Here is a 26551-nt window from a genome sequence, read left to right on the forward strand (position 1 = left end):
TAGTAGCTTTACTCAAAACCAGTGACATGTTGTTAGTAAAGATTGAAAAAAGTAAGGGGCCTAGACAGCTACCCTGGGGAATTCCTGATTCTACCTGGATTATGTTGGAGAGGCTTCCATTATAGAACACCCTCTAAGTTCTGTTAGACAGGTAACTCTTTATCCACATTATAGCAGGGGGTGGAAAGCTATAACACATGTTTTTCCAGCAGCAGACTATGATCAATAATGCCAAAAGCTGCACTGAAGTCCAGCAAAACAGCCCCTAAAATATTTTTATCATCAATTTCTCTTAGCCAATCATCAGTCATTTGTGTAAGTGCTGTGCATGTTGAATGTCCTTCCCTATATGCGTGCTGAAAGTCTGTTGTCAGTTTGTTTACTGTAAAATAGCATTGTATCTGGTCAAACACATTTTTTTCCAAAACGTTACTAAGGGTTGGTAAGTTTTGGTTGGCTATTTGAGCCAGTAAAGGGGGCTTTACTAGTCTTAGGTAGCGGAATGACTTTTGCTTCCCTCCAAGCCTGAGGGCACACACTTTCTAGTAGGCTTAAATTGAAGATATGGCAAATAGGAGTGGCAATATCGTACGTTATTATCCTTAGTAATTTTCCATCCAAGTTGTCAGACCCTGGTGGTTGTCATTGTTGATAGACAACAATATTTTTTTCACCTCTTCCACACTCACTTTAAGGAATTCAAAATAACAATTCTTGTCTTTATAATTTGGTCAGATATACTTGGATGTGTAGTGTAATCGTTTCTTGCTGGCATGTCATGTCTAAGTTTGCTAATCTTGCCAATTAAAAAAATAAATAAAGTAGTTGACAATGTCAGTTGGTTTTGTGACGAATGAGCCATCTGATTCAATAAATGACAGAGCTGAGTTTGCCTTTTTTCCCAAAATTTCCTTGAAAGTGCTCCAAAGCAATTTAGTATAATTATTTATGTAATTTTTCTTTGTTTCATAGCGTAGTTTCTTCTTCTTTTTATTCAGTTTAGTCACATGATTTCTCAATTCGCAGTACTTTTACCAATCGGTTGTACAGCCAGACTTATTTGCCATTCCTTTTGCCTCATCTCTCTAAACCACACTATTTTTCAAATCCTCATCAACCCAAGGGGATTTAACAGTTTTTACAGTAATTTTCTTGATGGGTACATGCTTATTGGAAACTGGGATAAGCAATTTCATAAATGTGTCAAGTGCAATGTCTGTTCGCTCCTCATTACACACCATGGACCAACAAATATTATTTACATCAACAACATAAGGTCACTATGACCTCTCCTACACTATATTAGGCCCAGCCTTTGGAACTTTGTATTTCCTAGATATGGCTACTATATTGTGATCACTACATCCGATGGATCTGAATACTGCTTTCAAGCACATGTTGCTGATTTCATTCTACCCTGGTAGGTTGCCGACAGAAGGTTGCCGACGTCAACTTCAAAATCGTAGAGGAAGGAGTAGGAGTAGGCACAGTGGCCGCAGACACAGGTACCCCCAGCAACAAAGGTGCAGGAGATCAGGCGGCAAAACTATTTGTTATTTTTAATTAGCTTCGGGCCTCTCGATGGGAGAGCATTGCGGGAGGATTGCTTTGCGGGAGGCCGCTGTCTTCAGCTTCCACAGCTCAAGACATGCGACCATCGTTGATTGCCATGCTCCTCTTGCTGTGCTCCTTCGACTCCGCTATCAGATGGGGAAAGTGAGGCAGGAGATGGCTCCCCTGGTGAACAAACTCCTGGCAACACCGGCCAGTCGGATAACGACAAACGACAAGGCTGAGATGCATCCAACAAGCGCGAACGCCGTCCAGCCATCGACGTAGGTAAGGAAAACATTTCACACTGCGTTTTCCCTAGTTTTTTACGTAGGCTGGTGACCTGCGTAATCAAGGAAGCCACCGCAAACAATTGCTGCATTGGAACTCTGAGTGATCCGGTTTGTCCCAAAAAAAGCGTAGTAGATAGAGCTCCTACAGGGCTGGAACCATTAATTTACTTCTCCAGACAAGGAGGGCTCCATTGGAAAACTAATCTGGGACTAACTTTGTTAGCTTGATGGCTAGTAGCTTAGCTAGGTTAGCTACTTTTTCAAGGAGGCTTTAACCTGTCAGTTAAGCGGGATTCCAGGACAAGAAATAGCGGTCCTAGCTACTAAAATCTAACCGCGTCGCGGAATCCACTGGTGTGCGTCCAAAATGGCATCCTATTCTCTACAGGGCACTGGTTAAAAGTAGTGTACTACATAGGGAAAAGGGTACCATTTGGGACATAGCCGATGTGCATGTAAAAAGACTAAGGAGTGTCTGGCTGACTAAGGGCATTGGCAGTTGACAGAGTGTCCTCCTTACCCTTCCTGCAGGAGGAGTGGGCATCGGTCTGCAGCCGGAGGTTCTGCAGGTTGAAGGAGTAGCAGTGGTTCCTGAAAGGCACCCAGGCCCAGTCGCCCAAAGAGTGAGGGCACTGTCCTGGGAAACTCCACTTGTGCCCCACAGCCTCCTCTGGTGGAGAAAGAGAGAGAGAAAGAGAGAAAGAGAGAGGGAAAGAGAGAGAGAGAGGACAGGGCTTACACACACTATTTAACTTACACACATGTTCATATACTGTATTACCCTATTGATAAGGCACACACACAAACATGCACACAGACATGTATGCACACAGACACACACACACACCTGTATTAATCTGACAGATGGCAGCGTCCAGTTTAGCATCACAGGGGGTCATAGTCCACTGCCCCACCGTGGTCATGTGACCACATCCAGACAGTGTATTAGGCTCCCCATCCCGCCAGGCAGTGTAAATCAGGTCCTCCTCGCCCAACCAGCTGAAGCTCCGTCCCTGAGTGTGGAACAGAGGAGGAGTTCATCATAATATTCTGACCCCAAATCTTACCTCATTGGTCAATCTAGTTAAATCAACCTTTGAAGATCTGATTATATCAATGTAATATTGATTTGTCGTGATACAGTGATCTCACCCTTCATGTTACCATGTTGTTGTACCAAAACAAACCAATAAAAGATCTCGTAGAAGTGCATAACTCCTCCCAGCTTGTCATGTCCAGGGCCTCACCCCATAGTTGTAAAGACCTATCCATGCTGGGAGGTGTAGGCTGTTCATCAGCAGGGTGAGGTAAGCCTGTTGGTAGGGGTCTCTCACTGAAGCCAACGTCCCGTTCAGAGACTCGCACACATGCAGCGCCCCCATCCAGTCCAGGCGCTTCCTCACTATGCGGTACGACACCCCACCCAGGTCCAGGGCTCCGGACAGGGAGGAGGGCAGGAGGGCAGCGCCAGGGGGCAGAGCTGGGTCTAAGGAGACAAAGTTAAATCAGTATATAAAGGAAACTGTTTCTGCTAACTGATATAAACACAACTGTTTAATATATCAGGTATGTGTTTCAGTAGGTGCAGTACTATGTAACAGATTCACACAGGAATGTGTGTCTGTTACATAATTCACACCGGTTAGTTATGTTATGCACTGTTGAATTGCAAGTGGCTGTGCTGTTTGGAGTTGTGACATCTCCTGTACCTTGTTTCTTCTGGCAGATGTAGCCATGGTTCTCCATCTTACAGGCCCGGGATGCCCACATGCCCGTATTTTTTGTTGGGTTCCCATGGATCATCACCACACAGTTCCCCTGTTAGGTGACAATGATGTCATCAACAATGGACATGACAAATCCTGGACCCACGGACCAAATATGTGTCCCAAATGGCACCATATTCCATATATAATGAACTACATTTGACTAGTACCCTAGTTCTGAAGTAGTGCACTATGTAGGGAATAGGGTGCCATTTGGGATGCCACCAAAGACTGGATTAATACAGAAAAAGATTAGACCAGGGTGGTATGTACCGGAGTCTTGTTGTGGAGTGGTCCACTGTTGTCCAGGGGTTCTCCAGAGGCCCAGTTGGTGTAGCTGAGGAGTCCAGGACGAGCCCACTGGAAGTGGCCTTTAGAGTCAGACGTCAACCCCAACCACAGGTCAAAACTCACATTGGACAACAGAGTTGTGAGAAAGGCTGTGGGAGACAGCATGCATGATGTCATTCAGTGCTTCCCAAACTTTTTCAAACATTTATCATCACTGGGGAACTGGACAAGTTCTAAAAGTTCTAAAAAGCTCTCTAAGGTCTGCAATAACTGACATGACATCCCCGCGCCCCCCCACGCCGAACGCCCGATAGTTTGGAAACCACTGATGTTATTGATGGTGTATGTGTGTGTTTGCTCTTGCGCGCGCGCGTGTGTTTGTTTGTGTGTGCGTGTGTGAGTGTGTGCGCGTGTGATTGAGTGTGTGCGTGCGTGCGTGTGTGAGTGAGTGCGTGCGTCAGTTGAGTATAAAACTACCTTGCTCCACGTGATTGGGCACCACAGCCAAGGCTCCTCCTTGAAACTCACACATGAGCCTGGCTCCTGACCATATGGCCTTCTGGTTCTCCTCATGACCAAACACCTTATAACACTACACACACACAAACAGGAAGGTCAGAGGTCAGGTCAGGAAAGACCACCATGCTCTCACACGTAACATAACCCAGGAGAAACAAGTACCTCAGGTGAGAGGTCTGTTTGAGATCTAAGGTAACAACTGAGAGGCTAAAACGGAAGATCAAATCAAAACATAACACAGTAATGTCACATTCATATAACTGTCACATCTTTATCAGCACAGTAGAAACTACATAACCCAGGAGCCCTACCTTGTGCAGGAAGGGGCTCCAGCCATTGGGGCAGCCCATGGGGGGCAGGGGGGTGGAGGGTGTGGGTGGGATGGTGCCTGTGACATTCACTCTCTTACAGACGTAGGGCAGGTCTGAGTGGCATTTCTGATCTGCCCACTCCGCTGTAGAACGTATCAGAATGAAAGATGAAATATTGTTGTTTTTTTTATCACAAAATATGCTATTTACAGGACAAACTGCACAGTATCCCAGAATCCTCACCTTTGCTGACTGACATGTGGACACACTTGCGGTCGCGGCTGAGTGGATGTGGCCTGCCGAGTGCCCAGGACACATAGTTGAGCACAGAGTGGTCTGACCAGTGGAAACGGCCATCGTTCTCATACGTATGAAGCCCCACCCACCAGTGGTCCCCCTCTACCTTGGTCATCTGCAGGCGAGGGAGAAAACACACGTGACCTCTAGTCATACACATTTGACCTCCAGTGACATGCAGCGATGTACAGTACAGCATTGACTATTGGCTTGGATAAAACAGCTCATGTCCATCCATGTGGTGGTTGGTACCATATATAGAGATATGAAAGTGCCCATGTGGATGTTTAATTTTGTCACGTTCTTCATGAACATGAAGTAGTTATAAAAGGGTTATAACTTTTTTTATGAAGGGTTATAAAGGTTATGTAGCACACATTGTGCACTAGGAAGGCCTCCTTCTCAGCAGTGGATGTGTTACTTTATGAAGGGTGCCTCGTGTCTGTGCCTCGACCTAGGTTGGGCAAAACTAAACATGGCGGTGTTCGCCTTAGCAATCTCACTAGGATAAAAACCTCAATTCCTGCCATTGTTGAAAGAGATCGCGATACCTCACATCTCAAAATAGGGCTACTTAATGTTAGAGCCCTCACTTCAAAGGCAGTTATAGTCAATGAACTAATCACTGATCATAATCTTGATGTGATTGGCCTGACTGAAACATGGCTTAACCCTGATGAATTAACTGTGTTAAATGAGGCCTCACCTCCTGGTTACACGAGTGACCATATCCCCCGTGCATCCGGCAAAGGCGGAGTGTTGCTAACATTTACGATAGCAAATTTCAATTTACAAAAAAAAAGACAATTTCGTCTTTTGAGTTTCTAGTCATGAAATCTATGCAGCCTACTCAATCACATTTTATAGATACTGTTCACAGGCCTCCTGGGCCATATACAGCATTCCTCACTGAGTTCCCTGAATTCCTATTGGACCTTGTAGTCATAGCAGATAATATTCTAATTTTTGGTGATTTTAATATTCACATGGAAAAGTCCACATACCCACTCCAAAAGGCTTTCGGAACCATCATCGACTAAGTGGGTTTTGTCCAACATGTCTCTGGACCCACTCACTGTCACAGTCATACTCTGGACCTAGTTTTGTCCCATGGAATAAATGTTGTGGATCTTAATGTTTTTCCTCATAATCCTGGACTATCAGACCACCATTTTATTATGTTTGCAATCACAAAAAATTATCTGCTCAGACCCCAACCAAGGAGCATCAAAAGTCATGCTATAGATTCTCAGACAACCCAAAGATTCCTTGATGCCCTTCCAGACTCCCTTTATTTACCCAAGGACGTCAGAGGGCAAAAATCAGTTAACCACCTAACTGAGGAACTCAATTTAACCTTGTGTAATACCCTAGATGCAGTTGCACCACCTAAAAACTAAAAACATTTGTCATAAGAAACTAGCAGCATTCCCCAAGAGAGGATGGCTTTCACTTCAGCAGAAATACATTAATGAGGTTCTTTGAGGAAAAGATAATGATCATTAGAAAGCAAATTACAGACTCCTCTTTAAATCTGCGTATTCCTCCAAAGCTCAGTTGTCCTGAGTCTGCACAACTCTGCCAGGACCTAGGATCAAGAGAGACACTAAAGTGTTTTAGTACTATATCTCTTGACACAATGATGAAAATAATCATGGCCTCTAAACCTTCAAGCTGCATACTGGACCCTATTCCAACAAAACTACTGAAAGAGCTGCTTCCTGTGCTTGGCCCTCCTATGTTGAACACAAGAAACGGGTCTCTATCCACCGGATGTGTACCAAACTCACTAAAAGTGGCAGTAATAAAGCCTCTCTTGAAAAAGCCAAACCTTGACCCAGAAAATATGAAAAACTATCGGCTTATATCGAATCTTCCATTCCTCTCAATTTTTTTTGAAAAAGCTGTTGCGCAGCAACTCACTGCCTTCCTGAAGACAAACAATGTATACGAAATGCTTCAGTCTGGTTTTAGACCCCATCATAGCACTGAGACTGCACTTGTGAAGGTGGTAAATTACCTTTTAATTGCGTAAAACCGAGGCTCTGCATCTGTCCCCGTGCTCTTAGACTTTAGTGCTGCTTTTGATACCATCGATCACCACATTCTTTTGGAGATTGGAAACCCAAATTGGTTTACACGGACAAGTTCTGGCCTGGTTTAGATCTTATCTGTCAGAAAGATATCAGTTTGTCTCTGTGGATGGTTTGTCCTCTGACAAATCAACTGTAAATTTCGGTGTTCCTCAAAGTTCCGTTTTAGGACCACTATTGTTTTCACTATATATTTTACCTCTTGGGGATGTTATTCGAAAACATAATGTTAACTTTCACTGCTATGCGGATGACACACAGCTGTACATTTCAATGAAACAATTGAAATTGCCCTCGCTAGAATTGCCCTCACTAGAAGCCTGTGTTTCAGACATAAGGAAGTGGATGGCTGCAAACTTTCTACTTTTAAACTCGGACAAAACAGAGATGCTTGATCTAGGTCCCAAGAAACAAAGATATCTTCTGTTGAATCTGACAATTAATCTTGATGGTTGTACAATCATCTCAAATAAAACTGTGAAGGACCTCGGCGTTACTCTGGACCCTGATCTCTCTTTTGACGAACATATCAAGACTGTTTCAAGGACAGCTTTTTTCCATCTACGTAACATTGCAAAAAACAGAAACTTTCTGTCCAAATATTATGCAGAAAAATTAATCCATGCTTTTGTTACTTCTAGGTTAGACAACTGCAATTCTCTACTTTCCGGCTACCCGGATAAAGCACTAAATAAACTTCAGTTAGTGCTAAATACGGCTGCTAGAATCTTGACTAGCACCAAAGAATTTGATCACATTACTCCAGTGCTAGCCTCCCTACACTGGCTTCCTGTTAAGGCAAGGGCTGATTTCAAGGTTTTACTGCTAACCTACAAAGCATTACATGGGCTTGCTCCTACCTATTTTTCCGATTTGGTCCTGCCATACATACCTACACGTACGCTACGGTCACAAGACGCAGCCCTCCTAATTGTCCCTAGAACTTCTAAGCAAACAGCTGGAGGCAGGGATTTCTCCTAAAGAGCTAAATTTTTATTGGAATGGTCTGCCTACCCATGTGAGAGATGCAGAATCGGTCTCAACCTTTAAGTCTTTACTGAAGACTCATCTCTTCAGTAGGTCATATGATTGAGTGTAGTCTGGCCCAGGAATGTGAAGGTGAATTGAAAGGCTCTGGAGCAACGAACCGTCCTTGCTGTCTCTGCCTGGCCGGTTCCCCTCTCTCCACTGGGATTCTCTGCCTCTAACCCTATCATAAGGGCTGAGTCACTGGCTTACTGGTGCTCTACCATGCCGTCCCTAGGAGGGGTGCGTCACTTCAGTGGGTTGAGTCACTGACGTGATCTTCCTGTCTGGGTTGCCCCCCCCCCCCACTCTCTTGGGTTGTGCCGTGGCGGAGATCTTTGTGGGCTATACTCGGCCTTGTCTCAGGGTGGTAAGTTGGTGGTTGAAGATATCCCTCTAGTGGTGTGGGGGCTGTGCTTTGGCAAAGTGGGTGGGGTTATATCCTGCCTGTTTGGCCCTGTCCGGGGGTATCATCGGAAGGGGCCAAAGTGTCTCCTGACCCCTCCTGTCTCAGCCTCCAGTATTTATGCTGCAGTAGTTTATGTGTCGGGGGGCTAGGGTCAGTCTGTTATATCTGGAGTACTTCTCCTGTCTTATCCGGTGTCCTGTGTGAATTTAAGTATGCTCTCTCTAATTCTCTCTTTCTCTCTTTCTTTCTTTTTCTCTCTCGGAGGACCTGAGCCCTAGGACCATGCCTCAGGACTACCTGGCATGATGACTCCTTGCTGTCCACAGTCCACCTGGACGTTCTGCTGCTCCAGTTTCAACTGTTCTGCCTGCGGCTATGGAACCCTGACCTGTTCACCGGACGTGCTACCTGTCCCAGACCTGCTGTTTTCAACTCTCTAGAGACAGCAGGAGCGGTAGAGGTACTCTTAATGATCAGCTATGAAAAGCCAACTGACATTTACTCCTGAGGTGCTGACTTGCTGCACCCTCGACAACTACTGTGATTATTATTATTTGACCATGCTGGTCATTTATGAACATTTGAACATATTGGCTATGTTCTGTTATAATCTCCACCCTGGCACAGCCAGAAGAGGACTGGCCACCCCTCATAGCCTGGTTCCTCTCTAGGTTTCTTCCTAGGTTCTGGCCTTTCTAGGGAGTTTTTCCTAGCCACCGTGCTTCTACACCTGCATTGCTTGGTGTTTGGGGTTTTAGGCTGGGTTTCTGTACAGCACTTTGAGATATCAGCTGATGTAAGAAGGGCTATATAAATACATTTGATTTGATAAAGTTGTTATAATGTTTTCATTAAATGTGTGGTACCTTGTGCAGTGTGTTGGCAAGGAAAACCTCCTCCGCAGAAGAGTGGATGGAAGCCAGAGAAGCACCGGACCAGGAGCAGATCCTCTGGGCTTGGTCCCACGTAGACCGGTGGTCAAAGAACTTATACTCTGCCTCCTGGAAGCCCACCCACTCACTGGCACTGGGGGCTGGGGGGATGAGGAGAAAGATGGGAAAGAAAAGTTGTTGCTAGTTTGTTATGATGGAAGACTATAAAAACAAGACACAACGAGAGGAGGGTGGTTTATAAACTGACCTTCAGTGGGGTTTGGATCCTTATCAATTTTTCCTGAAAACAAAAAAACAAAAAGTGGTCTGAATCCATCATTCAGAACAAATGCATAACGCTACCGCTGAGTGATTAGTGCTTTTTGAGTCTCTGTCTTCATTGTTGTGTTGTGTACACTCCTCTCTCATGAGGTCTATACAGTCTGTGTATATCTAACTTAACGTAGCAGGCGTAAAAGTGTACCAGAGATATTAATATTATGACGTGATGCTCATGTCTCCGCCCTAATAATGGAAGTCGTTGTCCCAAAGACGGGATGGCAGGCGACAAGTTTAAGTCCAAAATAAGCCAATTGAAACACATTGGGCTTATTTTGGACCAATTTGGGGGAGAGTGAAACCTCTCGCTTTGCCTCTTCCTCTCTGACCCCGTCTCTGTCCGAGCCGGAAAAAACTGGCGCAATGGATCATGGTCATTATAGTTAATTACCACGTGTTTTACGCTGAACTAGGTTGAATATGTCACCTACGTCCCCTATGGGCACAAACCCACCGTCGCTGGACCAGACAGGACTGTCAAAAAGTGCTCTTCACTGACAAGACAAAACCAGGGGTGATGGTCGGATTCGCGTTTCTTGTTGAAGGAATGAGTGTTACACCGAGTCCTGTACTCTTGGGGCGGCAGGTAGCCTAGTGGTTAGAGCGTTGGACTAGTAATGAGAAGGTTGCAAGATCAAATCCCCAAGGTACAAATCTGTCGTTCTGCTCCTAAACAAGGCAGCCCACTGTTCCTAGGCTGTCAATAAGAATTTGTCCCTAACTGACTTGCCTAGTAGAACAAAGAAAAAAAATCTGTGACTTGTAATGGAAATGTTATACGTCTTATTTTCTAACTACCAATTCTATGTTTTATGTTTGTGGTTCTCTATAAACCAATTTCTGTGTTCATGCAAGTGACTGACTGAACGAATCCTCACTATCAGTAGCTGCAATTTGGCTGGACGCCCAGACCTTGTTTTGAGAACGAAAGATATCTCAGTTTCAAGGTCTCAGTATTGGTCGGTCACATGAATGAAACAAAATGGTAATGATTAATTCATTATGCTAAATTATGCAAATATAACTCTGTACAGCCGTATATAAGACAACTGCAGGGACTGCCCCAGCAGATCTTCTGACAGATGTTCACTATGGTGCATTAAGTTTGTTGGAACCTCTACAGCGCGCTGGCAATAAACAATTATTAATTTAAGATTGACTTAGAGTCCCTGTGTAAGAATTTCAACAACAACTTGATTCAGGAAACTAGGCATTTGTTGAGCGTCAATACAGGCCTTTAGCTATATTTCAAATACAATTGAGGAAAACAAAGGTTGGAAAGCAAATGGCTCCTGCTGTAAGGAACAGATTCTATGCTGTAGGCTACCAACTGTAGGCTACCAACTACCAACGTCCCTTTATCAGGACCCTGTCTTTCAAAGATAATTCGTAAAAATCCAAATAACTTCACAGATCTTCATTGTAAAGGGTTTAAATACTGTTTCCCATGCTTGTTCAATGAACCATAAACAATTAATGAACACGCACCTGTGGAACGGTCGTAAAGACACTAACAGCTTACAGACGGTAGGCAATTAAGGCCACAGTTATCAAAACTTAGGACACTAAAGAGGCCTTTAGACTCTGAAAAACACCAAAAGAAAGATGCCCAGGGTCCCTGCTCATCTGCGTGAACGTGCCTTAGGCATGCTGCAAGGAGGCATGAGGACTGCAGATGTGGCCAGGGCAATAAATTGCAATGTCTGTATAGTGAGATGCCTAAAACAGTGCTGCAGGGAGACAGGACGGACAGCTGATCGTCCTCGCAGTGGCAGACCACGTGTAACAACAGCTGCACAGGATTGGTACATCCAAACATCACACCTGCGGGACAGGTACAGGATGGCAACAACAACAGCCCGAGTTACACCAGAAATGTACAATCCCTCCATCAGTGCTTATACTATCCACAATAGACTGAGAGAGGCTGGACTGAGGGCTTGCAGGCCTGTTGTAAGGCAGGTCCTCACCAGACATCACCGGCAACAACGTCGCCTATGGGCAGAAACCCACCGTCGCTGGACCAGACTGGCAAAAAGTGCTCTTCAATGTCGAGTCGCGGTTTTGTCTCACCAGGGGTGATGGTCGGAATCACATTTATCGTCGAAGGAATGAGCGTTACACCGAGGTCTGTACTCTGGAGCGGGATCGATTTGGAGGTGGAGAGTCAGTCATGGTCTGGGCCGGTGTGTCACAGCATCATCGGACTCAGCTTGTTGTCATTGCAGGCAATCTCAACGCTGTGCATTACAGGAAAGACATCCTCCTCCCTCATGTAGTACCCTTCCTGCAGGCTCATCCTGACATGACCCTCCAGCATGATAATGCCACTAGCCAAACTGCTCGTTCTGTGTGTGATTTCCTGCAAGACAGGAATGTCAGTGTTCTGCCATGGCCAGTGAAGAGCCCAGATCTCAATCCCATTGAGCACATCTGGGACCTGTTGTATAGGAGGGTGAGGGCTAGGGCCATTCCCCCCAGAAATGTCTGGGAACTTGCAGTAGCCTTGGTGGAAGAGTGGGGTAACATTTCACAGCAAGAACTGGCAAATCTGGTGCAGTCCATGAGGAGGAGATGCACTGCAGTACTTAATGCAGCTGGTGGCCACACCAGATACTGAATGTTACTTGAGATACTGACTCGTATTACTTGAGCTTGTTGTCATTGCTGGCAATCTCAACGCTGTGACCCCCCTTTGTTCAGGGACACATTATTCAATTTCTGTTAGTCACATGTCTGTGGAACTTGTTCAGTTTATGTCTCAGTTGTTGAATCTTGTTATGTTCACATAAATATTTACACATGTTAAGTTTGTTGAAAATAAACACAGTTGACAGTGAGAGGATGTTTCTTTTTTGCTGAGTTTATTCATTCAACTTCCAAATATTGTTTTACAAATTAAAACAAGCGAGAGATAGGCTTTTGGCACGAGCGCATTGGCCATCACCAGCAAGTGAGCTGCATGTCATTGGGTGAGTCAGTGAAACTGGAAAGTATTTTTAGGACTATAATTTCCTCCTCATATTGTAGCCTACAACATGCATAGGCCTAGGTCATTTTTATGGATCTCAGATTCTCATTTGTGCTGTATTAAAAATATTCTGCCAAAGTCTCCAGTCATGTAAAATGACTTAGAATTGCATGAAATGCATAAATAAAAGGCCACATTCTTCCCGGACACCAGGCTACAAAAAATGTCCCCAATGTGTGCAACTGCTGTAAGTGCCTCTACTTTACTGCTCTACGTCACTACGCAAATGTTGCAAAATCGAGCCAGGCGGTCACATATTTGCTTAATGAAAACTACAACTCCCTTCAACATCCCACATAGTTATTGACTGGATTTCTCTCCTGAATTATTTGATTTCTCTCTAGAGAAACAGCACATTAGGCTCACCCCCCCCAACCAAAAAAAACACTAAATGGAATTCAAGTAACTGAACCGACGTCGGAAAACGAGTTGTTTAATAACCCGAGAGAAACATGTTGGTTAATCGCTCAGCACTACATAACACATACTTGAATATTCAAAACGAAAGCTTTCAGGCAATAACAAGGGCTCCTTGTGTCAGCGTGTCTCTATTGTGTCTGTATAGAGCAGTAGCACTGCTTTGTGACTGTATCAGTGTCTATGTGCCCTTGTCTTGCTTTTACCTTTGGGGATCTTGCAGATCCAGTCCAGTTTAGCCTCACAGAGCATGGCCAGCCAGGTCATGCTGCCCAGGTCTGCTGCTGCACACTGATGGACATTGTAGTAGTAACGCCCAAAGTTCTGGTACGTATACTGACATGCAGAGGAAGATGGGTTAGAGGACTTTACAAGAAATAGTTTAACAAGTAGGTAGCTACAGTGCTGTGAAAAGTATTTGCCCCCTTCCTGATTTCTTGTTTTTTTTGCACATTTGTCACAAGTAAATGTTTCAGATCATCAAACTAATTTTAATATTACACAAAGATAACCCAAGTAAACACAAAATGTAGTTTTTAAGTGATGATTATAAAAATCTATCCGAACCTTCATGGCCCTATGTGACAAAGTAATTGCCCCCTAAACCTAATAACTGGTTGTGCCACCCGTTAAATCATGAATTCACTGTGGTTAATCACATTCTTTGGAAAACTGAGTGCAATTTCACTAGCCACACCCAGGCCTGATTACTGCCAGACCTGTTGAATCAAGAAATCACTTAAATAGAACCTGTCTGACAAAGTGAAGCAGGCCAGAAGATCTCAAAAAGCAAGACATCATGCTGCGATCCAAAGACATACAGGAACAGATGAGAAACAAAGTAATTGACATCTATCAGTCTGGAAAGGGTTACAAAGCCATTTCTAAAGCTTTGGGACTCCAGCGAACCACGGTGAGAGCCATTATCCACAAATGGAGAAGATTTGGAACAGTAGTGAACCTTCCCAGGAGTGGCCGGCCTACCAAAATTACCCCAAGAGCGCAGCGACGACTCATCTAAGAGGTCACAAAAGAACCCGCAACAACATATAAAGAACTGCAGACCTCACTTAAAGTCAGTGTTCATGACTCAACCATAAAAATGAGACTGGGCACAAATGGCATCCATGGCAGAGTTCCAAGGCGAAAACCAAAAAAAAAACGAAAACTGCTGACCAAAAAGAACATACGTAAAGACTCGTCTCACTTTTGGAAAATAAACATCTTGCTGATCCCCTAGACTTTTGGGAAAATATTCTGTGGACTAACGTGACAAGAGTTGAACTTTTTGGAAGGTGTGCGTCCCGTTACATCTGGCGTAAAAGTAACACAGCATTTCAGAAAAAGAACATCATACCAACAGTCAAATATGGTGGTGGTAGTGTGATGGTCTGGGGCTGCTTTACTGCTTCAGGGCCTGGGCGACTTTTTGTGATTGATGGAACCATGAATTCTGCTCTCTACCAAAAAATCCTGAAGGAGAATGTCCGGCCATCAGTTTGTGACCTCAAGCTGAAGCGCACTTGGGTTCTGCAGCAGGGCAATGATCCAAAACACACCAGCAAGTCCACCTCTGAATGGCATAAAAAAATATATATATTGTTTTGGAGTGACTTAGTCAAAGTCCGGACTTGAATCCGATTGAGATGCTGTGGCATAACCTTAAAAGGGCGGTTCATGCTCGAAAACCCTCCCAATGTGGCTGAATTAAAACAATTCTGCAAGGAGGAGTGGGCCAAAATTCCTCCACGGCGATGTGAAAGACTCATTGCCAGTTATCGCAAACGCTTGATTGCAGTTGTTGCTGCTGAGGGTGGCACAACCAGTTATTAGGTTTAGGGGGCAATTACTTTTTCACATAGGGCCATGAAGTTTCGGATAGCTTTTATCCCTTAATAAATAAAATCATCACTTAAAAACTGCATTTTGTGTTTACCTGGGTTATCTTTGTGTAATATTAACATTAGTTTTGATGATCTGAAACATCTAAGTGTGACAAATGTGCAAAAAATAAGAAATCAGGAAGGGGGCAAATACTTTTTCACAGCACTGTATATCTCTAAGCTTTGAGGTACACATATATGGTGCAAGAGGCTGTATGTTGTTGTAGCGGGGCTGTAGCTATCAGTAAATCAAGGTTGCTGTGTTAAGCTGGGTCAATAATAGATAGTGCTGTGGTTTGGCTGCTCTAATTAGGTCCATAGACATGCTGTGATGTAATGCTGTGGCTGGAAAACTGGATGGTGATGCTGTGACTCACAGCCAGTCCATCGCTCCACTTCCAGCTACCGTTGTCCATGGGGTTCCTGCGGTTCAGCCCGATCCAGAACCAGTGCTGCTCATGGTCCTCTGACTCCCTGTGGACCATCATCAGCAGCAGCAGCAGCAGCGTCGTCAGCATCATCAGCAGCAGCAGCATCAGCGTCATTATCATCATCAGCATCATCATCATTACTAGCATCATCACCATCATCAGCATCATAGTCATCACCATAAAACATATATATAATCTGTCACTGTGCCCTTGAGCCAGGCACTTAACCCTAATTGCTCCAGAGAGTATGTTCATTGGCAACCCTGGCCGTGACCCCACTCCCTGCGGGTATCTCCGGGGGAGTTGGGATATGCAAAAAATTTATTTCCTTTACACACTGTGTGTAACAGGACGAATATAAGCACCCCCAAAAATAATTATATACATTTATTATTATCATCCTCATCATTACCACCACATTCCCTCTTAAATTACAAACCCATCCCCTTTTCAAATAAGAACCACATTCTCCCTCCATCCAGTCTGGGCCCTGTAATAGAGACCCATTCATACAACCCATGCATGATCAAGGTGGAGTGTCCACCCACCCAAAGGCTTCGTGTAATATCTGCAGTATGAAGTGCTCCTCCTCTGGGCCACTGACACTCAGCAGGTTGGCTCCATGGTGTCTCTGACAGGCTAGGTGGGCCTGCAGCCAGCTCAGCTTCTGGTCCATCTGGGCTCTGTCAAACACCTGGGACACACACACACAGGCAGACAGGCAGGCACATACACACACACGTAGGCACACAGGTAGGCACAAGCACGCACGCACGCACACACACACACACACACACACACACACAGAGGCGTTAGAGGCAAATAAATGGTATGTATATTGACTAAACTAATACTTATGCTTAAAATATACGTCTAGTAATAAACTCAGCAAAAAAAGAAACATCCTCTCACTGTCAGCTGCGTTTATTTTCAACAAACTTAACATGTGTAAATATTTGTATGAACATAACAAGATTCAACAACTGAGACATAAACTGAACAAGTTCCACAGACATGTGACTAACAGAAATGGAATAATGTGTCCCTGAACAAAGGGGGGTCACAGCGTTGAGATTGCCAGCAATGACAACAAGCTCAGTCCGATGATGCTGTGACACACCGCCCCAGACCATGAGAGACTCTCCACCTCCAAATCGATCCCGCTCCAGAGTACGAGGCTCATTGTAACATTTATTCATTCAGTTGTACCGATCCTGTGCAGGTGTTATTACACATGGTCTGCCACTGCGAGGACGATCAGCTGTCTGTCCTGTCTTCCTGTAGCGCCATCTTAGGCGTCTCATAGTACAGACATTGCAATTTATTGCCCTGGCTACATCTGCAGTTCTCATGCCTCCTTGCAGCATGCCAAAGGCACGGTCACGCAGATGAGCAGGGACCCTGGGCATCTTTCTTTTGGTGTTTTTCAGAGTCCGTAGAAAGGCCTCTTTAGTGTCCTAAGTTTTCATAACTGTGACCTTAATTGCCTACTGTCTGTAAGCTTTACGACCGTTCCACAGGTGCATGTTCATTCATTGTTTATGGTTCATTGAACAAGCATGGGAAACAGTGTTTAAACCCTTTACAATGAAGATCTGTGAAGTTATTTGGATTTTTACGAATTATCTTTGAAAGACAGGATCCTGAAAAGGGGACGTTTCTTTTTTTGCTGAGTTTATCAAGCAGCGGTAAAGGCGTAGGATACCTTGTAGCAGTGGTGCAGCTTGTCGTTTGTCTTCCACCCGTTGGGGCAGGATCCAGTGAGGCTGGGGGTGGGGTGCGGGGCTGGGGGCTCAGGGCTGAGGGACGTGTCCTGGTTCAGTCTACAGATGAACTTAGCCCGGGCCGACGCACAGTCCTTCACCTCCCATAGGCCTGTGGCGTAGCCCGTCTCCATGGTTACACAGCCCCCTTTGATGTTTCCTCCTGACAGAGGAGAGCGGGGAGAGAGTGGTCCATGTTACGTAGTTGCATGAGTCTGGGTCTGGGAGTAACTGACTGACACACCAGTGGGGATGGTAGAGATCATGGCAAAAGATGGTCTTGAAAATGGTAAACCAATCACCTGATTAAGTCATTGGCAATTTAGCCACAATGAATACCCAAGAGATAAGAGTTTATACCATATCTAGTTTTGACAGGGCTCTGGGCATATGGCACAGACAGGTGTCCTGAAGACTAGTACAAGACCAACATGTCCGTCATGATAGCTCTGTGGACAGATAGAGAGACAGAGGTCCATGTCCCCACCTGGCTGGTCTCTGTTCCAGTTGGTATAGGTCACTTCATCCCCGCTGAGCCAGTGGAATTTCCCAGGGCTGTTCTGGTCAAGCAGTGCTATCCAGAATGAATCCCCAGAACGGCCAAACACCAGACTGTTGACAAATGCCTGCTCAAACCTACAACATCGCACATGGACAAGGCTCAGGGGTCAGAGGTTACACTAGGTGTGTGTGTGTTTGTGTTTGTGTCTGTGTGTGCTTGCGTACGTACATGAGGGTATGTACAGGTATGCATGTGTGTGTGTACCTATTGGCGATGGTGATGAGGGTAGCTCCGCTGCCAGCGCAGGCCTTCCTGCCCTCCTCGAAGGTCACCTGCTCCTCTCCCATCCAGTAGCAGGCCGGACTGTGCCATCTCCAGCCCTGACGGGGGAGAGAGAGGAGAAAAGTTGAGCACAGAAATAATAACTGTCCAAAGAGATCTATCTACATCCAGAGACTTGCATGAAAACACAACCAGATGAGATGGGAACATGTAAGCATAAAGTACTATAAACAACACATGTGTAATAAGGAAAGGGCAATTATTTTTCCCTACATATAAAACCGGGGCAGGACAGAACAAGTCCAGGCTCAGAGCTATACTCTACTATATATCTCTCAAACCGCTCTCTCGCCTCTCAGTGCTTATCTGCAGACGTGTACAGACCGAGAGCACAGTCAACACACAAAATGTCACAAGGGTTTGAGTGTGTAGTCGTGTACGTGTGTGTGTTGAAGTGAGTGCGTATGTGAGAGAGGAAGAGAGAGGGAAAGTCACTTTGTGTGATTTAGTCCAACGTCAGGCTTTTGCACAACTGCACTTGGCAGGGAGGGAGAAACCTCAAAGACTTCCAGCTGGCGAGCCACGTTCCCCTTTATGAGCCTCATACTGGAGAGGCAGATGCGTATGCTATCTATTTCTCTCTCTCCTGTCACATGACCCACAATGCAACACTCTCTGGGGATCTCTAGTGTTACAGTTCCCTGAGCCAATGAGCCATGGATCATATAGACCCTATTGTTCCGACAGAACCACAGAACCGCTGAATCATTAAGTCAGTAACTTGGTTGTCTCACACTTTCTCTTCAGATGTTGAGTTACAGTGGGGCAAAAAAGTATTTAGTCAGCCACCAATTGTGCAAGTTCTCCCACTTAAAATATATATAGTATATAACATAGTATTGAGATAAACTTTTGTTATTGACCAAATACTTATTTTCCACCATAATTTGCAAATACATTCATTAAAAATACTACAATGTGATTTTATGGATTTTTTTTCTCATTTTGTCTGTCATAGTTGAAGTGTACCTATGATGAAAATTACAGGCCTCTCTCATCTTTTTAAGTGGGAGAACTTGCACAATTGGTGGCTGACTAAATACTTTTTTGCCCCACTGTAACTCAAAAAGCGAGCATTAACTCATTCAACTGACACAACGCAGTCAAGTTGGCCAAGCAGGAGCCAAGCTAACAGCAGTAACTCATTTGCCATGAGGCATTAGCTGGGCTATCCATTATGTCGAGTGAGGGAGTGAGGGAGCACATAAACACTAAATTACTGAAGCATCAGGATCAAACAGTAATACCTTTGCCTGAGTAAACGTTTTTACCCTTTAAACAGGAGGAGAGGGTTGAAAGATAGCAGGAGAGTAGAGCACATAACCATGGGGGGAACTAGTTCAAGATAAGAAGATAATTACAGTCTGTGAAATTGCAGAAATAGAGAAAGACAGAGAGAGAGAGAGAGAGAGAGAGAGAGAGAGAGAGAGAGAGAGAGAGAGAGAGCTAGAAAGAAAGAAAGAAAGAAAGAAAGAAGGAAAGAAAGAAGGAAAGAAGGACAGAAAGAAGGAAAGAAGGACAGAAAGAAGGAAAGAAAGAAGGAAAGAAGGAAAGAAAGAAGGAAAGAAAAAAGGAAAGAAAGAAGGAAAGAAGGAAAGAAAGAAGGAAAGAAGGAAAGAAAGAAGGAAAGAAAGAAGGAAAGAAGGAAAGAAAGAAGGAAAGAAGGAAAGAAAGAAGGAAAGAAGGAAAGAAAGAAGGAAAGAAAGAAGGAAAGAAGGAAAGAAGGAAAGAAAGAAGGAAAGAAAGAAAAGAAAGAAGGAAAGAAAGAAAGAAAGAAAGAAAAGAAAGAAGGAAAGAAAGAAAAGAAAGAAGGAAAGAAAGAAAGAAAGGAAAGAAGGAAAGAAAGAAAAGAAAGAAGGAAAGAAAGAAAGAAAGGAAAGAAGGAAAGAAAGAAAAGAAAGAAGGAAAGAAAGAAAAAGAGAGATGGGTTAACCAGATGTGAGACCTGAGTATATGGTTCATTTGTGTGTGGGTATTTTTGTGAATGTGAACACATTTGTGGGGCTGTCTGGGGGTAGGGTGTCTGGCTGACCTCCCTGGCCCTGAGGGGGTGATTCAGAGCAAATACAGACTGGGGCGGAGGGGTGGTCAGAGGGCAGAGGGGCGGAAGGTGGAGGGGCGAGGGGTGTACAGGGAGGGGGGCAGAGTGTGAGGGGGTGCACTCAAATATTCACAATCTGCATTCAGAGTGCCAGTGCTGACTGTCTGCATCTGGAGTGAGAACAGTGTGACGCTGCTAGAACTGTGAATATAACCTTTCTAGACAGACAGAGAGAGGGACAGAGACGGAGAAACACAGATTGAGAGGAAGGAGTGATAAAGAGAGAGAGAGAGAGAGAGGGAGAGAGAGAGAGAGAGAGAGAGGAGTGAGAGAGAGAGAGAGAGAGAGAGAGAGAGATTGGGAGGAGTGAGAGAAAAAAAGTAGAGAGAGTGGGGGGGGAGAACAAGAGAGAGAAAGTGAGGAGAGACAAAGAGAGAGGGAAAAAGAGAACGTAGAAAGGGCGAAATAAAGAAAGAGACTATAGTAAATCTTACTGGTTTGCACCCGTGGTCCTGTGCCTGTCCGTCAGTCTTCTGGGCTGCTTTCTTACAGATGGACGGCAGGGTCTGGTTACAGGGACAGTCATTCCAGCGGCCTTCCTGTACACACACACGCACAGACGCACACACAAAGAAAGAGAGAGGACACAGCTGCAGAGTATAAACAATAGTGTTCCGTAAAGGAGGCTTGCTGGCAGTGAGAACACACAGCTGTGAGATGGCAGGGTCCAGACTATAGGGGTCAAAGGCCAAGGGTCACTCACGGGTCCCCAGATGGTGACACAGTCCTCGGGGGTGTTTTGGAAGTTGTTGGGCTCAAAGGGATGCCAGTAAGTGAAGATGACGGGCGTGTGGTCTGTCCACTGGAAGTCCATCTGCATAGCCGTGTCATGGAGACCAATCCACAGCTCCTCCACATCTGACACACAGAGATAGGACGATAACTATCACAGAGCAGGGAGGAGGAGACACTACAGCAAGCACATTAGGACAGAAACAAGATGGGAGAAGCAGTGAGTGGAGTATTAGACACGCTTCAACTAAAGTGTTCCTAAAGGGTTCTTCGGTTGTCCCCATAGGAGAAGCCTTTTTTGTATCTAGGTACAACCCTTACGGGTTCCATGTAGAGCCCTCCGTGGAAAGGGTTCTAGCTTGAACACAAAAGGATTCGACTTGGAACTAAAAGGGTTCTTTCCAGCTGGAACCAAAAAGGGTTCTTCAAAGGGTTTTCCAATGAGGACAGCCGAAGAACCCGTTTAGGTTGTAAGAGTGTAGGTAGGGTGTAACTACAGTATGCCAACCCCTGTCCTTATAGTGGGGTGGTGAAAAAAGTTGTAAATAACTTATTATATACAGTACCAGTCAAACGTTTGGACACACCTACTCATTCAAGGGCTTTTCCTTTTTTCTACATTGTAGAATAATAGGGAAGACATCAAAACAATGAAATAACACATATGGAATCATGTACTAATCAAAAACTTTCCAATACTTTTGACTGGTACTGTATCTTTTTTATTTCATTTCATTTTTGTTGTTTCAGGTAAACAACCTAAACAAGTTGTACATATGTGCTATATATAAACACAAACAAGAAACCAGATCAAATGTCTCCTATGAGAGAAACTGCTCGACCCCGAAGTTGAAGCCTGTTTCTATGACATGTACAGTATTGTAGTGTCTGTGTAGCTGCCTGTCTTCAGGTTGAGGTACCTTACCGTGACATACTGCATTATCTGTGTACCTCGCTTGATGTTGTTGATGATGAACTCTAGTTCAGGCAGGGTGTGGAGGCTGACCAGGTTGGCCTCCATTTTCTGACAGGTTTTCTGAGCAGCGTCCCAGTCCACCTTCTCTGACGTCAGTCTGTAGCAGCCTGCCTGGAACGCCTGCCAGCCCACATCACACTCGTACTTCTCATCATCCGCCCACGAGTCTGCAGCCCACAGAGCAGAGACAGAGAGCAAACAGAAAGGAAATATATCCTATATTAACTATTTGTTAATACAGTAGAGAGCATACAACCCGATGGCTACACAAATCTAGGATGTATTTTTTTAAACTGTAACTACTCACATACAGTGTATGTAACTGTCCATGAAACAACAAGCTACGGATGTAGGCTCTTCATTTGAGCCTGTTTGCTACAGAGGGAAAATAATTCCTGCAGCAACAGGAAATGTGAATTGTTATGTGGATTGTAACAAATGTACATTTTGCAGGGGATTTTTCGTAGAGGAAAATCAAATCTGAAATTTGAAAGTGGAAATTACAAACATTAGAAGCCTTTTTAAAACTCAAATACACTACAAATGTGCCTTTCCTGCTTTGCAGGGAAATTCTCAAATCAAGCTCCAACATCTGTAAAAGCTTTAGCAGGGAGGATTTGATAAGGAGGTCTAGAGTCTAGACCGGTGACTAGGCAGACGAACCGGTGGTGAAGGGGTCCAGGGTGGCATTGGGTCTCTTCTTACAGACGTAAGGAAGGGCTACAGAGCAGTCTCTGTTCTGCCAGCGGCCAGACGACTCTGTCCTGATCACCGCACAGTTCACCTCCTCCACATGGCTCGGCTGGTCTGGGATTGAAATAGAACGAATATTGGGAGATGAGACAGCTTAGAAGTTATCTGTGTAGTCTGTGGTGTTAGTGTTGTAAACAGATGGTAGAGATTGGGTTGGGTTAAAAGGATGGTTGAGGTTAAAAGGATGGTTGAGGACGGATAAGGTTAAAAGGATGGTTGAGGACGGATAAGGTTAAAAGGTTGGTTGAGGATGGATGAGGTTGGGTTAAAAGGATGGTCAATCACCAAGATGGCATAGCAGTCAGACGTCTTTTGTCCTTGTCGTGTCCCGTATATATATATATATTTACAACTTTCTTCGCATACCTTTTTATATATATATTTTTTCTTTTCCATAAACTCATCTTCAAAACACTCCTGCAAACCGCCTCACCAATTTAATTAAAAAATTATTATTTACCTCAAATCTGTAATCCTCCATAGAAGCTAACCAGAAGCTAGCCAGAAGCTAACCAGAAGCTAATCGGAAGCTAGTTAGCTTCTTTACTGGCTAATCGTTAGTATTCAGCTAACCACGGTTTGTGGTCATCAGCTATCCTTTAGCTCGAAAATCTATCGCCAGTTTTGTATGGCGAGGCTCGGACCGGAACATACCGGACCTATTTTTCTCTCCATGTCCCCGGATTTCAACCGCAAGCTCTGGACATTTATACCTGGATCTCGCAGCTAGCTAGCTGCTATCCGTGTGACTATTGGCTTACGTCGATTCCGGAGCAAACATCAATTATTCTGGAGCTAGCCAGCTGAAGAGTTCCATTAGCCACTCTTGGGCCACTGATAAATCCACTATAATTGAGAATTTCAATAAGCATTTTTCTACGGCTGGCCATGCTTTCCACCTGGCTACCCCTACCCCGGTCAACAGCGCTGCACCCCACACAGCAACTCGCCCAAGCCTTCCCCATTTCTCCTTCTCCCAAATCCAGTCAGCTGATGTTCTGAAAGAGCTGCAAAATCTGGACCCCTACAAATCAGCCGGGATAGACAATCTGGACCCTTCCTTTCTAAAATTATCTGCCAAAATTGTTGCCACCCCTATTACTAGCCTGTTCAACCTCTCGTTTGTGTCGTCTGAGATTCCCAAAGATTGGAAAGCAGCTGCGGTCATCCCCCTCGTCAAAGGGGGGGACACTCTTGACCCAAACTACTACAGACCTATATCTATCCTACCCTGCCTTTCTAAGGTCTTCGAAAGCCAAGTCAACAAACAGATTACCGACCATTTTGAATCTCACCATACCCTCTCTGCTATGCAATCTGGTTTCAGAGCTGGTCATGGGTGCACCTCAGCCACGCTCAAGGTCCTAAACGATATCTTAACCGTCATCGATAAGAAACATTACTGTGCAGCCGTATTCATTGATCTGGCCAAGGCTTTCAACTCTGTCAATCACCACATCCTCATCGGCAGACTCGACAGCCTTGGTTTCTCAAATGATTGCCTCGCCTGGTTCACCAACTACTTCTCTGATAGAGTTCAGTGTGTCAAATCGGAGGGTCTGCTGTCCGGACCTCTGGCAGTCTCTATGGGGGTGCCACAGGGTTCAATTCTTGGACCGACTCTCTTCTCTGTATACATCAATGATGTCGCTCTTGCTGCTGGTGAGTCTCTGATCCACCTCTACGCAGACGACATCATTCTGTATACTTCTGGCCCTCTTTGGACACGGTGTTAACAACCCTCCAGGCAAGCTTCAATGCCATACAACTCTCCTTCCATGGCCTACAATTGCTCTTAAATACAAGTAAAACTAAATGCATGCTCTTGAACAGATCGCTGTCTGCACCTGCCCGCCTGTCCAACATCACTAATCTGGACGGCTATGACTTAGAATACGTGGACAACTACAAATACCCAGGTGTCTGGTTAGACTGTAAACTCTCCTTCCAGACCCACATCAAACATCTCCAATCCAAAGTTAAATCTAGAATTGGCTTCCTATTTTGCAACAAAGCATCCTTCACTCATGCTGCCAAACATACCCTTGTAAAACTGACCATCCTACCAATCCTCGACTTCGGCGATGTCATTTACAAAATAGCCTCCAATACCCTACTCAACAAATTGGATGCAGTCTATCACAGTGCCATCCGTTTTGTCACCAAAGCCCCATATACTACCCACCATTGCGACCTGTACGCTCTCGTTGGCTGGCCCTCGCTTCATACTCGTCGCCAAACCCACTGGCTCCATGTCATCTACAAGACCCTGCTAGGTAAAGTCCCCCCTTATCTCAGCTCGCTGGTCACCATAGCATCACCCACCTGTAGCACACGCTCCAGCAGGTATATCTCTCTGGTCACCTCCAAAACCAATTCTTTCTTTGGCCGCCTCTCCTTCCAGTTCTCTGCTGCCAATGACTGGAACGAACTACAAAAATCTCTGAAACTGGAAACACTTATCTCCCTCACTAGCTTTAAGCACCAGCTGTCAGAGCAGCTCACAGATTACTGCACCTGTACATAGCCCACCTATAATTTAGCCCAACCAACTACCTCTTTCCCTATTGTATTTATTTTATTTTATTTATTTATTTATTTATTTTGCTCCTTTGCACCCCATTATTTTTATTTCTACTTTGCACATTCTTCCACTGCAAATCTACCATTCCAGTGTTTTACTTGTTATATTGTATTTACTTCGCTACCATGGCCTTTTTTTGCCTTTACCTCCCTTATCTCACGTCATTTGCTCACATCGTATATAGACTTGTTTATACTGTATTATTGACAGTATGTTTGTTTTACTCCATGTGTAACTCTGTGTCGTTGTATGTGTCTAACTGCTTTGCTTTATCTTGGCCAGGTCGCAATTGTAAATGAGAACTTGTTCTCAACTTGCCTACCTGGTTAAATAAAGGTGAAATAAAAATTGTTGTGGACGGATAAGGTTAAAAGGATGGTTGAGGAAGGATAAGGTTAAAAGGATGGTTGTGGACGGATAAGGTTAAAAGGATGGTTGTGGACGGATAAGGTTAAAAGGATGGTTGAGGATGGATAAGGTTAAAAGGATGGTTGAGGATGTATAAGGTTAAAAGGATGGTTGAGGACATATAAGGTTAAAAGGATGGTTGAGGAAGAATAAGGTTAAAAGGATGGTTGAGGATGTATAAGGTTAAAAGGATGGTTGAGGACATATAAGGTAAAAAGCATGGTTGAGGAAGGATAAAGTTAAAAGGATGGTTGTGGACGGATAAGGTTAAAAGGATGGTTGAGGATGGATAAGGTTAAAAGGATGGTTGAGGATGGATAAGGTTAAAAGGATGGTTGAGGATGGATAAGGTTAAAATTATGGTTGAGGATGGATAAGGTTAAAAGGATGGTTGAGGATGGATAAGGTTAAATGGATGGTGAGGATGGATAAGGTTAAAAGGATGGTTGAGGATGGATAAGGTTAAAAGGATGGTTGAGGATGGATAAGGTTAAAAGGATGGTGAGGATGGATAAGGTTAAAAGGATGGTTGAGGATGGATAAGGTTACACGGATGGTTGTGGACGGATAAGGTTAAAAGGATGGTTGTGGACGGATAAGGTTAAAAGGATGGTTGAGGACGTATAAGGTTAAAAGGATGGTTGAGGATGTATAAGGTTAAAAGGATGGTTGAGGACGGATAAGGTTAAAATGATGGTTGAGGATGGATAAGGTTAAAAGGATGGTTGAAGAGGGATGAGATTGGTTTGTGTTAAAAGGAGCAGGTTGGCATTTATTGTCATGAATATTGCCCTGAAAGCAGCTCTGCAGTGGTCACTTGCTGGCACAGCCACACAGTCATAACACCTGATTTTAAACCTA

General features: G+C 44.5%; 1 protein-coding gene across 1 annotated transcript in view; it reads right to left on the reverse strand.

The window, feature by feature from the left end:
• The window catches only part of LOC139421149 (C-type mannose receptor 2-like), a 50045-nt gene that overhangs the window by 7150 nt on the left and 16344 nt on the right, over positions 1–26551 (reverse strand). Inside the window, exons 6-25 of the mRNA XM_071171753.1 lie at positions 22609–22752; positions 21921–22112; positions 20941–21095; positions 20672–20776; positions 18059–18174; positions 17780–17928; positions 17235–17455; positions 16078–16223; positions 15476–15572; positions 13422–13551; positions 9697–9729; positions 9423–9589; positions 4975–5143; positions 4732–4874; positions 4379–4493; positions 3884–4050; positions 3554–3662; positions 3092–3330; positions 2692–2857; positions 2365–2514 (exon numbers count right to left, since the gene is read on the reverse strand). Coding sequence (XP_071027854.1) covers positions 2365–2514; positions 2692–2857; positions 3092–3330; positions 3554–3662; positions 3884–4050; positions 4379–4493; positions 4732–4874; positions 4975–5143; positions 9423–9589; positions 9697–9729; positions 13422–13551; positions 15476–15572; positions 16078–16223; positions 17235–17455; positions 17780–17928; positions 18059–18174; positions 20672–20776; positions 20941–21095; positions 21921–22112; positions 22609–22752 — 2913 coding nt within the window. The remainder of the gene's footprint in view (positions 1–2364; positions 2515–2691; positions 2858–3091; positions 3331–3553; positions 3663–3883; positions 4051–4378; positions 4494–4731; positions 4875–4974; positions 5144–9422; positions 9590–9696; positions 9730–13421; positions 13552–15475; positions 15573–16077; positions 16224–17234; positions 17456–17779; positions 17929–18058; positions 18175–20671; positions 20777–20940; positions 21096–21920; positions 22113–22608; positions 22753–26551) is intronic.

This window comes from Oncorhynchus clarkii, chromosome 12 (assembly GCF_045791955.1).
Source record: "Oncorhynchus clarkii lewisi isolate Uvic-CL-2024 chromosome 12, UVic_Ocla_1.0, whole genome shotgun sequence".
Lineage (NCBI taxonomy): Eukaryota > Metazoa > Chordata > Actinopteri > Salmoniformes > Salmonidae > Oncorhynchus > Oncorhynchus clarkii.